This window comes from Agelaius tricolor, unplaced genomic scaffold (assembly GCF_023055355.1).
Source record: "Agelaius tricolor isolate 1412-34295 unplaced genomic scaffold, bAgeTri1.0.p SCAF_5, whole genome shotgun sequence".
NCBI lineage: Eukaryota > Metazoa > Chordata > Aves > Passeriformes > Icteridae > Agelaius > Agelaius tricolor.
Genome location: NW_027269265.1, coordinates 38,811,886 through 38,826,689, shown reverse-complemented (window position 1 = coordinate 38,826,689; position 14,804 = coordinate 38,811,886). Strand labels below are relative to the sequence as shown.

The 14,804-nt window shown below is 47.5% G+C and overlaps 1 protein-coding gene across 5 annotated transcripts in view; it reads right to left on the bottom strand.

Annotated features, from left to right (window-relative positions):
- The window catches only part of CREB3L1 (cAMP responsive element binding protein 3 like 1), a 63,650-nt gene continuing 48,846 nt past the window's right edge, over positions 1 to 14,804 (bottom strand). For 3 of the 5 annotated variants that reach the window (XM_071427414.1, XM_071427415.1, XM_071427411.1), the window contains 9 exons: positions 14,691 to 14,769; positions 13,617 to 13,777; positions 12,858 to 13,007; positions 12,040 to 12,098; positions 10,164 to 10,232; positions 7,770 to 7,869; positions 3,584 to 3,704; positions 2,889 to 3,132; positions 1 to 2,294 (listed from right to left, as the gene is read on the bottom strand). In XM_071427414.1, coding sequence (XP_071283515.1) covers positions 2,258 to 2,294; positions 2,889 to 3,132; positions 3,584 to 3,704; positions 7,770 to 7,869; positions 10,164 to 10,232; positions 12,040 to 12,098; positions 12,858 to 13,007; positions 13,617 to 13,777; positions 14,691 to 14,769 — 1,020 coding nt within the window. In that variant the 3' untranslated portion in view covers positions 1 to 2,257. The remainder of the gene's footprint in view (positions 2,295 to 2,888; positions 3,133 to 3,583; positions 3,705 to 7,769; positions 7,870 to 10,163; positions 10,233 to 12,039; positions 12,099 to 12,857; positions 13,008 to 13,616; positions 13,778 to 14,690; positions 14,770 to 14,804) is intronic. The other 2 variants (XM_071427413.1, XM_071427412.1) reach the window with 2 other exon arrangements.

Below are 14,804 nucleotides of genomic sequence, written 5' to 3'. Positions count from 1 at the left end.
TGATGCTGCATCTTTTTATTTTATTTTTATTTTGCTTCATAAAGCAAATGCAGAGCAAGTGATAGAAGGAGGAGAAAGGGTGGCTTGAAAACAAAACAAAACAAAAACCACAAAAAAACTAAGAGGGAAGAAGCAGCTGCTGGAGTATAAGTGGAAAGTGAGCTGCTACAAGAAAGAAGTTCATAGATGCCAAGCCCGCACTAATTCTTAATAAAATACAATACTGAAAATAGGATCTCAGAGTCTCCAAAATACAATATCTTAAGGGATCGGCAATAATACAAAATAAGTTTCATTATGTACAAACGAGTTCTGCTCTTGATCTCTGTACAACGGTGGGAGTGGGAGACACGGGGACATGCTCAGTGGACGTGTTGGGGTGGAGGAGGGTGTGCTTGGGCCCGGCAGTGGTTCTTTGTGCTGGGGTGGAGGTGGAGAATGGGGAATGCAGTGGTATCTGCTGACCAGTGGGTCCTGTGGGGAGAGCAGAGCAATGCTGAAAGCCTTCCTCTTCATCACCCCACTGGCCACGCACGCATGATTGCAGCCAGCTGTGTCCAAATTTTCCTAAATGACTTGGAGGGGCAAAACCAATTTTCAATAGGGAGAAAAGAAGGATGTGAGGGCTCTTCCCTCACCTCTAAGTCCTTGAACAAGAGCCGTCCCATCCTTCCTCTAAAGGGAGCCTTCTCCACTCCCAGTCTGGGGGAAGAGGGGAGGCTGGGGCAGTGCAGAGTGAGTCGAGGGTGCTTGATGAGAAACAAGCAGAAGAGGAGCCTGCTGTGAGACCTGGCAGAGTGCACAGGGACTCCGTGTTACACATGGGGCAACCTGCCACATCCCAGATCTCCGACACTCATGTCCCACATTGTCCTTCCATCAAATGGCAGCTGAGGGAATGGAGTGAGGAGACACTTCTGCCTTTTTGCAGGACTTCTGCTGGAGAGGAAGAAGGGTCAGAAATGGGTGCCTGGGTGCTAAAGAGAATGGCATAGGCTTGAGATGATGTCACTTCAACACCAAACTTGGCAAGGCTGGCCTGAGAGGTGGTGTGGTAAGAGTTTGCTATCTTTGCTGTCAGCATTTAGAAAGAAGAGGTCTAAAAATGTCTTTGGTGACCCTGGCCAATTCCAACATACCATCCCTTTCCTGACAGATGTACCTGTCTCCAGAAATGCCAGTATGTCCTCAGTGGCTTTCACAACACTATTGTGCACACAGAGGATGTGAGGGGAATGATGGCTAATCTGACAGCCCTCCAATGGGTTGCAGAGGTCTCCTTGGTGGTTCCTAAGAAGACCCCAATTAGGCATGAAGCAGATTCAGGGATGGAGAGCTGGGATAGCAGTTGGGTTATGGGAATGTGTTTTTCTCACTCACTCTCAAAGGGGGAGGCTTGCAGAATGGAAAGTGAGAAGACCACTGACCTGGCTAGCACTGCACTGTAGGGCCCAAGCTGGGAACAGAAAGAAAAATACCACCCCTGCCAAAACAGGGGTATTAGGGATGGGGAGAAGTGGATTATGAGAGAAAATTGTTCTCTCTTTCAGAGCTCTGGTTACCCAGAAGCTGCTGGCTAATTTTTATGGTGATTTATCTGTCTGGGATCTCTCTCCCCTACTCCGTTTGTGTGCAGATCTTTGCAGATAGTTGGTGTTGAAGTTACGTAGGCATGTCCATCAAGAGAAAACTAGAGCAAGGAAGAACTAGGTTTTCTCTCAATGGAAGCAGAAATATACTAACATATGGAGGGCAAGGAATGAGCTCAAACTCTCCAGAGCCATCTCTCCAGCACCGGCATCACCCACTCCTAAAACCCTCGGGCAGGACAGTAAATCCAGCACTTTCTCTCTCCTTCAGGTGCATCTGATGTAGCCAAGAGCTACACATGTGGGGACAGCCCCCTTGGTCTGGAGGCTTTGGGGAGCGAGCTGAATAGTTTATGGGCTTCCCCTGATCTCCCTCCTCTCCAAGGTGAGCCCACATCCATAGGGTAGTGCTCATTTAAGCAGGAGGTAAGGCCAGAGAAGAGGGAGTCTCAGGGCTTCTCCAGACACTTATTGCTGGTTCTGGCAGTCCTGTGACTCCCCTCAGAGAGATCAGCACTAATGGGGATGATGGGGAAGGGGAGGAGCTGAACCCAAGGCCAGTTTAGGAGTGTCTAAATGCAGTGTCCTCTCCTGCCAAGTCCCCTCAGTTGCTTGGTGAGGAGGGAATTCTGCAATCAGACAGATGAGGCCTTGAGGTCCAGCAGCTGCTACAAGAATTCAGTTGTCTCACTGGAGCTTGTCTCCCTGAGGAAAAGAAAAGACAAGGCATCAATCAAGGTTCATTGTAGCCTCCTATGCAAATCCACCTCTCTGTGTGCCCAGCTAGTTTGCTCTGACCAGGATGAATTCCTTCCCCAGGGCACTAAATGGAACACAAACCTGGGACCATATGAGTCACCCAGCCCTCCACATCTTTATGCAAGTGGGACACTGCTTAATGGACAAACTTTTGCTTTAGAAAATGAACTTGTTGAACTTGTTCTTATGCTCCCTGCCAGCACTGGCCTCCTCCAGCCATGGCTCTTAGCTGACTGCCTGTCCTGGGTGGCTCAGCTTGGCTTGCAGCAGAAGGGACAGACATGCCTGCTGCTTACCCCCAGACACTGTGCTGTGCTTTGGGCTCAGAAGGTGGCCCCACCTGCTTTGGTCCTTGGCTTGCAGCAGAAGGGACAGACATGCCTGCTGCTTACCCCCAGACACTGTGCTGTGCTTTGGGCTCAGAAGGTGGCCCCACCTGCTTTGGTCCTTGGCTTGCAGCAGAAGGGACAGACATGCCTGCTGCTTACCCCCAGACACTGTGCTGTGCTTTGGGCTCAGAAGGTGGCCCCACCTGCTTACCTCTCACGGAACTGCTCTTTGAGGTGGCTGAGAGTTGGGTCAGTTTGGTTCTGGTCAGGACCCCCCTGGGTTTTACTCAGATATTTAGCTGTCTCATGTGTCCTGGCCAGATGAGGCCTTCCTTCTTCAGACTGCCTTTTTTTGGCTTCCCACCCCTCAGGATGGTCCATGGTTAGGAAGGAGCTATAGCTCTCTTCTAAGGAGCCAGCACCCTCGTCATAGAAAAGGAGGCTCCGTGACTGAACTGGAAAAAGAGGAGAGCATTGGTTAACAATGAGGGCAAGATCTCTTGCAATGGGTGTGGGTCATGATGGTGGTTTCAGCACATGCTCACCCAGCCTTGTCCATGTGGAACTGTGCAGGACACCCTCCTCCCCCTAGCTTCATAAAGCAAATGCCCCCCTGGACACACAGCCTCTTCAGAAGACAACCAGTCTGCCCTGGGACTTTTCCCTCATGTTCCTTCCTTTGACACTTGCCATGTTTTGGGACAATGATTAGCATAGAATAACAACAGGCCCAACAAGGAGCTGTTATGAAGTTTGTACCACAAACAGATTAGGAGAATTCCCTTGCCACAGTCCCAGCATATGGGGAAGGCACAGAGGTGAGGATGCCATGCCTGATCAGGGAGTGTTGAGAGAAGAGCTGGAAATGGTTTGACAAGTTGAAATGGAGGAACACATTAGACTCACTCTTACTAGTTGTGTAAATGTCTGGTGCTGGTGTTGCTTTCACTGTCTGTGATGCTGAAGAGAATTCAGGGAGACAGGGCATCAGGGATCCCAGGATCAGAACGAAGCAGAGTGCCAGCACCTAGAAAGGAGATCAGCACAGAGTCAGTGCCACTAGCCATGAAGAAACACTCCCCGCACAGCACAACAACATGAGGCTGTGTAAGAAGATCTGGTCAGACTGACAACTGGGTACCTGTGGTTCCCCAGACAGGGAAGGGGCTTGCTGTGCTAACCTCTGTTGCAAATTCAAGAAGGGAAGCCAGAAACTTCCTCTTGTTGCTTTATTTGGAGTATTTCTGGTTCAATTGTGAGAACTTGCATGTCCTATTGAGGAGAGATAGTGGAAGGCATAGCTGAGAAACAAGCTGAAAAAAGGGAGACAACAGCAGGGACAAACTCTGCCTGGATCAAATGGAACCTGACCATTGGCTTAGCAGGAGCTGTTGTGAGCTGTAAAGAAAACAAGTCCACTGGGAGAAATCTGTGAGGTACTACACACAGACCAAAGTGAATCTACTATCCATGCAAGGGCAGAAATGACAGCAGAACTGCAGTTGCCTAATACCTGATAGTAAAGATGCAGAATTCTAGGAAAGGTTAAATTTATGCTTGACGGGTAGGTATGCAGGACCATGTATCAGTGCCTTCTGCTATCAAGCAGAGCAGTCAGAGCTACTAGACAGTGATAACAGGAGAAAGGTACATGAAATCTCCCCTGAAATCCCGCAGGTAGGTTTGGAGCTATCTGGAAATTCTGCCATAACAGTAAAGCTTCAGAGTGAAATGCCAGTGCTGATCATAAGGGACTCTACAGAGCTTAGGGAACTGCCAGTACAGAGCAAGAAGGCACACATGGGAAATGGTACAGAGCCAAATTACTGAACACTCATGCACCATGCATGCTCTGTAACTACCTGCTGCTAGCTCAGTGCTCAAACTGAGCAGCCAAAGAGGTAATGCATCTGTTGGTGATTTCTACTACCTATGTATAAACTAGCAAATTTGATCTTGGTGGATGCCTGTGGGGACAGCCAGCAATTGCTTGACTGCTTTTCAGAAGTCACCTATTTTAGAGTACTTGTGCCTAAGTAATGCACAGAAGCTGGTACATCAAGTTTATTTTGACCACCAGTGGATTCCAGGAGATCTGGAAGATGAAATAGTAACATGGTGATACTGCGTTATATAAAGAAGGATTTTAATTATCCAGATTCTTCATGGCTGGTTTTAAACTAAGGACATTAAATGAAGGCAGCATAGATGCTGTCGAAGTGTGTCATATCAGGCACATGAAGAATTTAGAATCCTTATTCAACAAAAACAGAAGAAAAAATAAATTCTGAATGGATGTTGCTTGGAATTATCACAGCCAAACACACAACTTGGAGAAAAGGGAGCCAGCCCTGTAAAGTCTGTTCTTTCCTTCTTAAAAAAAAACAGGCCTTTTGGGCTGAGAAAGAGCAGTATACTTAACATCTTGCTTTAACATAGCTTTCAGCTGGGGTTTTGCAAAACAGCACTGTTTTTACTGTTTTGTTTCAGGTTAACTCTGATGCTCTGATTCAGTCCTAGTGCAAACTCTACAACACTTCATACATGAACTCTTTGCTTGATTCAGAGTAACATGTCACAGCTTTTGACCATCTTATTATTTGACCTCTTAAAATTGAGGGAAATTAACCTAGAGAAGACTACTGCAAAACCATTTGGAAAGGTGGAGGCAAAATTAATAATAAAATAAAGGACATACTGAGAGTGTATTTATCAAAGGTTCGCTGTCAAACTGTGAGGAAGTAGCAGATGGAGTAGCAGAGAGATCTGTTACAGATCTGGCAAGATTCAGTGTTTTTAAGCTTGACTTAAATGATGGACTGTATCAAATCTGCAGATGGGAGAGACTACAAGCAGACTGGCTTTTGGTCAGTATTCAAATTTGGAATGATCTTGACCATGGGAAGAAATGGTCCAAGAGAACAGTGGGAAGATATATACAGACAAATGTGGAGACCTGCTGAGAGCTCTGAGGTGGCAGGAGTGATTAACAGAGGAAATACATCAGTAGCCATGTGTTTCAGCTGTCCTACAGAAGAGGCTCTGGGAGTTAAACTGATGCATAAGGTGGGTCCAGGTCAGTGTTACTTTGCAAAGGGCAAACCTCAGCCCAAGCATTATGAACAGGCTTTCTGGCTGGATTTGTATTGGCCTTCAGGTGGAACACTATGCCCAGCTTTGGACCCTATACTTCCAAGAAGATGCAGGGCCATTGGACAAAATCTGGAATATAGCTCTGGGAACAATCAGTGATTCAGTAACTCAGCCTTCGAGGGAAAACTGAAGAAATCATGGTGATATAGCAGACCAGACTGAAGGGAGTTGCTCAAAATCAAGAGTTTTCAAATATGTAAAATGCAGCTGCCCAAAGGGAGAATAAACAGATCTTGCTTACAATGGGCAGAAGTTCTAATGGGCTTAAGCTGCTGCAAGGAAGATTGAGATGGGATAGCAAGAAAGCTTTATCTGGGAAAGATAACATAGCACTGGAATGGTTTGCCTGAGGAGGCTGAGGACTGCTCACCACTGGAAGCCCTCAAGAAGTGGCAGTACAAATATTCAGGAGCAATGACACAGGGCTAAAGAAGAAGGGTAGCCTGCTCCACTCCCATGCTGATGATTCTACATATCTGTCATGATAAGGAATGCTGTATTTGAAAATGGAAAATGAGAACTCAGAGGCTTATGAAAGGAACTGGTCAAAGATAGAAAAGCAAATTACAAATTCTTGGAATGCTTCAAAGCTAGGAAGTCAGAGAGTGGGTGTGTGGGCTGGGATGCCTGCAACAAAGGGAACAGCAAGGAGACATAGGACATTATTGGGAAGCTAAATTAGATATTATATCAGCCTTTAGCACAGGGGTTGTTTGCAAGGTACCTCTTCTAAAATTGTTTATTCCAGGTAGTAGCATTGAAGAATTGTTGGAGCCAGGGGTGCTCTGATGAGCTGCTGCATTAAGGAGCAATGAGTCACTGGGCTCAGCTGGGTCACACCCAAAAATGTGGAAAGAACTTGGGCATGAAGACAGAGAGCAGGGACAAAAAAAGACAGTCATTAAAATCTGGTCTGACATGGGGGCAGCAAAGAGTAGCAAAAGGTTGAGCAGACTTTGAAAGTAGAAAGTGCTTGAAATTACAGAGCAGGGCTCTGGAACCAAGAATACTCATTGAACCAGGACCAAAAAACAATCCCTCAGGACACTGAGGGTGCTGAGAAAGTGGGGCAAGTACTTCACCGTGTGTTTGCATTTTGTGACTGCTAACAGTACAGAAGTGATAACCAGATATAGATAACTAACTCTGACAAATTTGTCACGAGCACTACTATGACAATCCTGCAAAGACATCACAGGGGTGAAGATTATATTTTTACTACAGATCATAAATTTCCCCCAGAAAAAAAGGAGAGATGAAGATTAAGCAATTTGTTCTATTTATGGCTACACACTGGCATGCTCTAAAACTCCTCAATGAAGCCAATATTGATTAACCATGATCCTCCACTGTGAGGTAAACGGGGATTACCAAAACAACAGACAACCCCGAATTATTATGGTTAGTAAAAAGGACAAAGAGAATTCCAGCTGGATTTAACAAAGCCTATGTGCAGGCATGGCAAGAACAGATGCCATTTCTTGCTGATAAACACAAGGTAATGCCCACTGGGATGAATACTTGGAGTGTTCATCTGCCCTGCTGAGTTAAACATTAAGCATTACCAGCTCAGCAAAAGAAAACTCTGCCCATTACAATGGAATCTCATTGAAGATTTTTGCTGAATGGCTAATAGCTAATGAAAAGCAAACAAAGTGCTTTTTTGCCCAAGGAAGAAGGCAGTGAAAATGCAGGAATTATTCTAATGTTGTTGCATAAACAACTGATTTAGAATCCTTATTCAACAAAAACAGAAGAAAAAATAAATTCTGAATGTATGTATGACACAGGGCCCAGCTCTGGTGAGTATAACACAAAAGGAAAGAGCAGATGTAATTGACAACAGAGCTGGACAGCAGGGAAGAGGGCAGAGACAGGCAATCAACAAAGATGTCTGGAGAAGCATGGCCAATAAGGAAGATGGAAATGAAGCTTATACCATTAGACAGGTCCCAGTCTGCGTGGAAGCCATTTTATAAGGTCTGGAGACTTTCCCAGCTACCAGAGCCTGAAGCTTCTGTAACTGCTGGAGCAGAGTCCTGTGATAGGAAACAATGCATATCAAAACTTAATAAGGAGGTAGAAGCCAGTAAGTGAGCCAAGAATACCACTACCTGCTTCACATTGTACCTTGATTTTCCCTTCTTGTGAAAACAAGTATCTCCCGTTTGCTGTATATTGCTTAAGTTCTCTGACCAAACAGGCTTGGGAAACAAGAAACAAATAAGGGTCTTATCAGTGGATCCACCACCACCTTCACTGCACCTACCCACTATTATGAATGACTATTATTTAGGGCTCCTGGGTGCCTGAAAGCCCAGCCAGTCAATTCCCAGAGCAGTGGAGAGCCAGCATACCATGAAAACCAGCTCTGGCATGGAGGCTGAACTTTGTAGACAGGTCAGACCTTTAGCACAGGCTTGCCTGCTCCCACTTCATTCAGAGACACATACTCTGAAGCTTGACTTGTGCCCCAAACTGTGGTGGAGAGAGAAATAAGAAACAGTTGTGATACTCTTGAGCTTCTTCAGTCTTGGCAAAGTCTGCAGAGGAATGTAGGCAAAGCCAAATCTTGAGTTCAGCAATTAATTAATTCTCTGACTGCCCTGGTTGGAACACATGCTAAGGTCTCTCTGCCCCATTTAACTGTTCATGGGCATCTGCACACATAATACAAAACAGTGGTAGGTGTTACCAAGAGCTACTGAGCCCTTCACTGAGCTGGTGAAGGAATCTGGGATGAGGGAGACTACAGTTCCCAAGAGTTGCATACTATTGAAATGGAGGCCTTTGCTGACTTTCCCTCTGGGAGGACTGACTGTTTTACACAAATATGTTTGAGCTTTCATAAAATGCCAGGTCCTGGAACCAGGAGATTTCAGGAGATTCCCAGCTTTATCCCTTTCCAAATCCTGTTTTGCTCCCTGTACATGTGGAGGGAGAGAAGCACAGAGTGTCCCACTGGCAGTGCTCAAAAACCAAACCAAATTAGAAGGAACACAATGTGTATTTTAGGGGAAAAATTAAAATCTCTTGGCTTTTAGGACAGCGTCCTCATTTTTCAGGGTGGGGCTCATGCTTTTTCAGCAGGAGGGCTGCCCACACTCCCAGAGAGGCCAGGGGGTAAGATGTGCCCCAAGCATGAGAGCAGCTAAGCAGCTGTATCTCTGGCAGACAGGAGACCTCTGGCTCTCACACACCTCAGCCAGACCATGCCTGGCAAGCCCCAGTCCCAGCTCCAGTGTCAGGCCTGGAAGCCAAGGCCACTGCACTCGTGTGGTGGATGGGAAGAAGGTGTGCAGTGAAGCCTCTAGGAGTCCTCCATGAGCTGACATGGCAGCTGAGGAGTGGGTGAGGAACTGGCTCTCTGGCTGTGGCTCTCCCCTGCAATTTGAGCTGATAAAAATGGAGCTATAGAGACAAGCATCCTCTGCAGTTTATCCTGCCCTTGCTCACACCTGTTGTGCCCAGTAAGAGGGAGCAGAGCTGGGCTCTCCTCTAGCTCCAGCTGCCCTTCCCCACTGCAGGGTGGAAATCTTCCTTATTTGCTTCCAAGGAAGCAAATTCCCCTGGTAATTGGTGGGCCAGCTCTGCATATAAAAAGCACAAGTGCTCACCAGAGTTTCCTCACTTGAGTGAGGAAACCCAGAGCCTTGGGTGAGAGAACTTTGGGGCTGCGGGAGCAAGCTTGTTCCTTTCAGGTGAGCAGTAGCAGCAGATGAGACAGAGATTCTTTGGTCTTGCTTTGCCCAAAAGAGGCTGAGAAAGGGCTGGAATACCACATGCACAACGAATTGCCCTGGATTTGGTGGGAGTTGGGATCTCTACTTTTATTAGAAGAATGGGCTTTCCCTGTATTCACCGAGCCTGTTCAGCTTTCTCAAGAGAAACCTGAAACAGCCACAATATGCCCAGGGCATTTTATTTCTCTGAAGAGCCCAAAAGCAGAAACAGTGGGTCTGAGAGGCTGCTGTGAGGGGCCTCCCTTAATGCATCTGCCCTGGACACAGATGGAGCCCTGGAGGGGATTGGAGAAGGCAGCATGAGCCCAAATGATTGCAGGGAGAAGGACAAAGTGATATGGGAAACATGCCTTCCCTCCCTCCCCTTGCTGTGGAGTGTCCTGGCATCCCAACACAAACATTCCAGCTCGCTAACCAAACCCAGCTGCCTCCTTGCCGTCCTGGGCTGAAAAGCAGTGCCTGGCCAAGCAGCACCATGCAGGAGCCTGAGCAGCCTGCTTTTCTCTCCTTGTCCCCCCGCTCCAGCACTCCTGACTTCATTCCTACCCACCCTGCGCTACCCACAGAGGGCTAAGTCTAGCTCCTCTTACCTGTTTGCATTTTCTAAGGTCTCCACTTTTTTCCAGAGTTCATTGTTTTCTGTTGTGTATGTCTCTACCCTAGGGGAATAAAACCCACAGCCAGTTAGTCACAAAGGGCAGAGAGATTAAGACAATGCAGTCCTTGCTTTTCATGGGGTATGGAGGCTCAGTGGCTTCATCTGTCACCTGCAGATATGGTCCTGAAATCAAATGTTACTTGGCCCACCTTGTTGCTGCCAGCCCCAATGGAGCAGCGATGGGACTGCAGGTTGACAGTTACATGTGACAGTTCCCAGTTCAACATCTTCTGAGGGTTGGGAGAGACAGTAGCACCTGGTTACAGGCAGGTCAAATCAGGACATACCCAAAGTTATGCAGGCATTTCCATCACTTCCAAACCCCCCTAAGAAGCATGAAAAAGGAGGAGGGGAACAAAGTCAAACCCCTCCCTGAGAACCTGCCCTGGGCTCTGTGCCGTGGCTGTGAAATCCAGGCCGTTCTGTGCAAACGCTGGGCCAGCTCCGACTGCAGGCACTTGAGGGCAGCAGAGAAGCTGCAGGCTCCTTCCCACGGCTTCCGACGGGAAAGTGGTTGGGCTGCAGCTGGGACAAGGGAAGGGGAGTGCCTCCAGGTCGGGAAAAAAGCAAGCCAGATAGAGACGCAGCCTGATACTGCTGGAGGTTTGCAGCACAGCCTTTGAACCAGGCGTTCCGTGCAAAAACTGGGCTTCCAGCAAAAGTGTCAAATTGAATGGGGAAGGGCCCAAGTACAGGCTTTGACAAACCACTTTTTAGTAAGCCAAGCTGACCAAAGACATGTTCTATTAAAAAAAAAAAAAAGTCACTGAATGCTGCTTTTGGTTCACATTTAAACCTGGCATTGTTTGAAAGCCATCTGTCATAGCAATGCTCTAGCGTAACAAACTGCTTAGTACATACAGGCACCACAGCCGCATCTGGGGAGGAGGCCCCAGCACCAAACGCCCTCGACCTGCCCTTTGAGTGAGGTCAGCCAGCTCCCCAGCCCTGGCTTGAAGGTCCCCATATGGGACACTAGCTGGAGGTGATGTGCTGGTGCCTGGACGTACCCATGCACACTGAGGCCCCTTGAATCATCTGCTTTAATTGAGCATTTCTGTGCAACTAGAGAAGATAAATAGCATCAGGGAGAAGAGTTAATTGAAGTTGGGTTTGGGGGTTGTTTTTTCCATTTGCTGATCTCAGATGGTGTTAGTAACTGGGAAGAAGATAGTAATTCTACAGAAACATGAATTTGTGCCTGGATTGCAGCATTCTTCTTTGCCTGGGAATGCGCATTAGGGGTTGCTAGTATAGGAGTTTTCTACCCAGGCAGTGTCATGTGACTGGGTTAGGCCTGCCAAACATAGGAGAAAAACAAGGTTGCAAGGAGAAAAACAAAGCTAATGCAGAGAGTGGAAGTGGGGGAAGAGTAGGGAACAACTGTAATGCAAGGTTTTTCTTGCTGTCAAGTGTTTGTGTGTCCGACTTCATGGGAAGAGAGGGGGAAAAAGCCACGATCAGTGCCCTCCAACAGCTTGCCACTTATAGGACAGACAAAATAGAGGCAACTTCTTGTGGGGAAACCCAAAATCCCACCTTGCTGGCAGCCAAAATGGCCTGTCTTTTGCAGGGGACCAGCCAAATGAAGCACTTGGAAACACAAAATTTCTTGCCCAATCTTTATCCCGCAAGAGGATTTCTAGTAGGGAGGAGAGTAGGGGCAAGATCCCAAACCAAACTCCTGGGCAGCCAGCCTTGCAAGGAATTGTATTTCTTGAGCAATTCAGAGACAAAATACTAGAAAGGCAGCCTGTGCGTGGTCAGGATTCCTTTTTTCAAAGTAAGACTGAGAAGAAGAAACTTACTTTTTCTCTAGACATTCCACATACTCTTTCTTCTTTCTGCGGCTCTCCTGAGCAGAGATCTGTGAGGGGGGCAGAGGGGAGTCAGTATCATAAGTCTCTGGATGCTTTTTTGTGGCTCATATATCTTGTCTGTCTACTGCACACACAGCATCCTAAAGGCAAATGCAGAGTTGCCTTCCTGCTGATCTCTAGGCCAAAACTGGGGGGGATTGATGCTGTAGATATACAGCCCTCCTTGGCTTGTAACCTGCAACCATTTGTTGCATTATGCCCCTCGATGCTGAAAGCATCTTCAGGGTTGCATTCCATTCCACTGACTCACATGTGTGTGTGCTGTGGCCATTTGGGCTGATTCTGCTCCAGGCCACTTCTGAGTCACTGGGTGATTAGTTCAGTCTCACCATTTCTCCCACAGGATGCTTTCTAATCCCAGTCTAAAGTATCACAGCCTCTGCCTGGCTAGTGAACACTCTGCGTCACCCGTCCTGCACCATGCAATGGCTTTGGTTTCCCTGTCCTAGCAACAAGGCCTGACCTGACCAGTTTGTCTGATCTGTGGACCCTATCCCACACCACACACTCCCAGGAGCTGTACTGGAAGCCACACTTCCCAAGTATGGCTGTATGCAAAGCATGCAAGCAGAGATGCCCTTTGGCACCTATTTGTGGGTTGGGAGGCTCATGCTAGTGTACCAAAGGCACGATCCCACCTTTTCTGAACTGCAGTGGCACTGAGGGGGTGAGGGTAACTACAGCACTGGTCAGCTGAAGATGCTCTGGAATCATGGGAACTGAATGGTTACATTTTTTGCAGTCACCTTGTTCTTGATTTTCCTCCTGACCCTCTTCAGTGCTTTCTCCTCTGCTTTGGTGAGGGGAAGCTTGGTAGGAATGGGATAACCCTCTGCAATCAAGGTGCGCTTCTCCTCTTCAGTCAAGAGCAGTGGGCCAGAGGTTCCTTGTAACTTCTGAAACACACAGAGAGCATTCATCAGTGTCAGCAAGGAGTTCTACCCCAGTGATCCTCCTTAAAGCCTTGCAGAGCAGCCAGAGGCTGTATACATCAGAGTGGAATACACTGCTGCCCACTGACACCAAACAGGTGCAGGGCAGTGCTCTTTCCTACTCTCAACCTGATCTGGGGGCACAGCTCAGCAACTTCTTTCCTCTTTTACTTGGGAGGGCATCTGTTCCTTCACAGTGAGGCTGGCTACACACTTGCACACCGGCCAACAAAATTCTGGGCAACAGTTAAAATGGTCTGGTTACTGGAATTCTCAGTAATTCCTCTCTCTCATTAGCCTTCTCAGAAAGTCCTGTTAGTGCATAGGCCACTTCCCAAAGTATGGATGAAAGACAGCACCTGCTAAAACAAAGTAGGTGCTGGTAGATATGCAAGATTCATTGTGCCTCTTCTCACTCCTGTGAGCGTTTACCCTTGTGCTAAGACATCACATTGCCTTGACAGAGCATTTCAGCTTGGAGACCTTAGCAAGGGCAGGAACCTCCACATAAGCCCTGGAAATCCTACAAACCCCTGTGAGCAGCCCTGTGTCCCAGCCCTGTTGCCTCCTTACATGTGGTGCTGTGAGGAGAGGTGAGGAGGAGATGGCAGTAGAAGAGCGAGCAGCAGGCCGGGCTGGGCTGGAGGGAGGCAGGGACCGAGGGCTCTGAGATCCGTCACTGTCACTGCCATGGCTGCTGGGTGGAGTTGGAGGCATCTGCACCAGGTCATCTACTGAGGAATAAGGAGATCAAGTCAATGGCTCTCATGTCAGCCTGTTGGTACAGGCATAGGGTTATGCCCCCTGCCATAACACAGGGCTGAAAGGAGAGAGATGACAAATTTCAGAAGATGGGGTGAGCCTGAGAAAAAGGCTTGACTGAGCACTGCCCAAGACAGAGGTTAGACTGACCTCAAATGTGCTAAACTAGTAACTGCAGAGGAGCTGGCAGGGCTTTGCCAAGGAACTGAAGGTATTTACAAAGCAATAAGGTGCTCCGGTGTCAACCAAAAAGAAGTAAAAAGCCTGTGATGTTTTGCTCCATAGCCTGTTCACAAGTACAGGAAGCTCTGTGAGAGCACAGCTCTTCCAAAAGCACTGCAGGGCTCACACATTTGCCAGCACACTTGATCCAACGGAGCTCCGGTCACTCAGTTGGTTTCCAAGCACTTGAAAACTGTCCCCACTTTGTACTGGTGAACCCTAGGGGCCTTAATGGAGGTGGGAATATGCCTAAGGAATGTCTCTCTGCGGCAGTGGGAGCTCCCATAGTGCTTTCATTTGTGCATCGGCAGATTTTCAGATGCTTGGGTTTCTTTCAAATTAAACTGGATCCTGAATTTCCTGACTTTCAGATGGTTATTTTTGGATAGCTCTACAGTCTCTCTGAGGATTTTAAAGGCACTCTTGCATATTTCCAACTCTGAAGTAGCCTGTTTTGCCTGGGAGTCCCTGTCTGAACAATTTTGTTTGTGGCTCCTGATGCAGACACTGATCTGAGCTAGAACAATGCCCACTCTTCTGGTGTTCTCTGCCCCAGTGCTGCCTTATATGCACAGCTCTGCCTTTAGGTGTTGTCTTTCTGCCCTGTATAATAACAATCTATAGCTGAGTAATATAGTTGGCCAGGAAATTCTATCTTCTTACCTGTAGGTACATTTAGAAACTGGTTCACCTCTTTGGGTTCAGCTTTGATCACAGGTGCTGGAGTCATTTCTATAGGAACCTGTGGAAGAGAAGCAGATGGAGCTCTTGGCCACT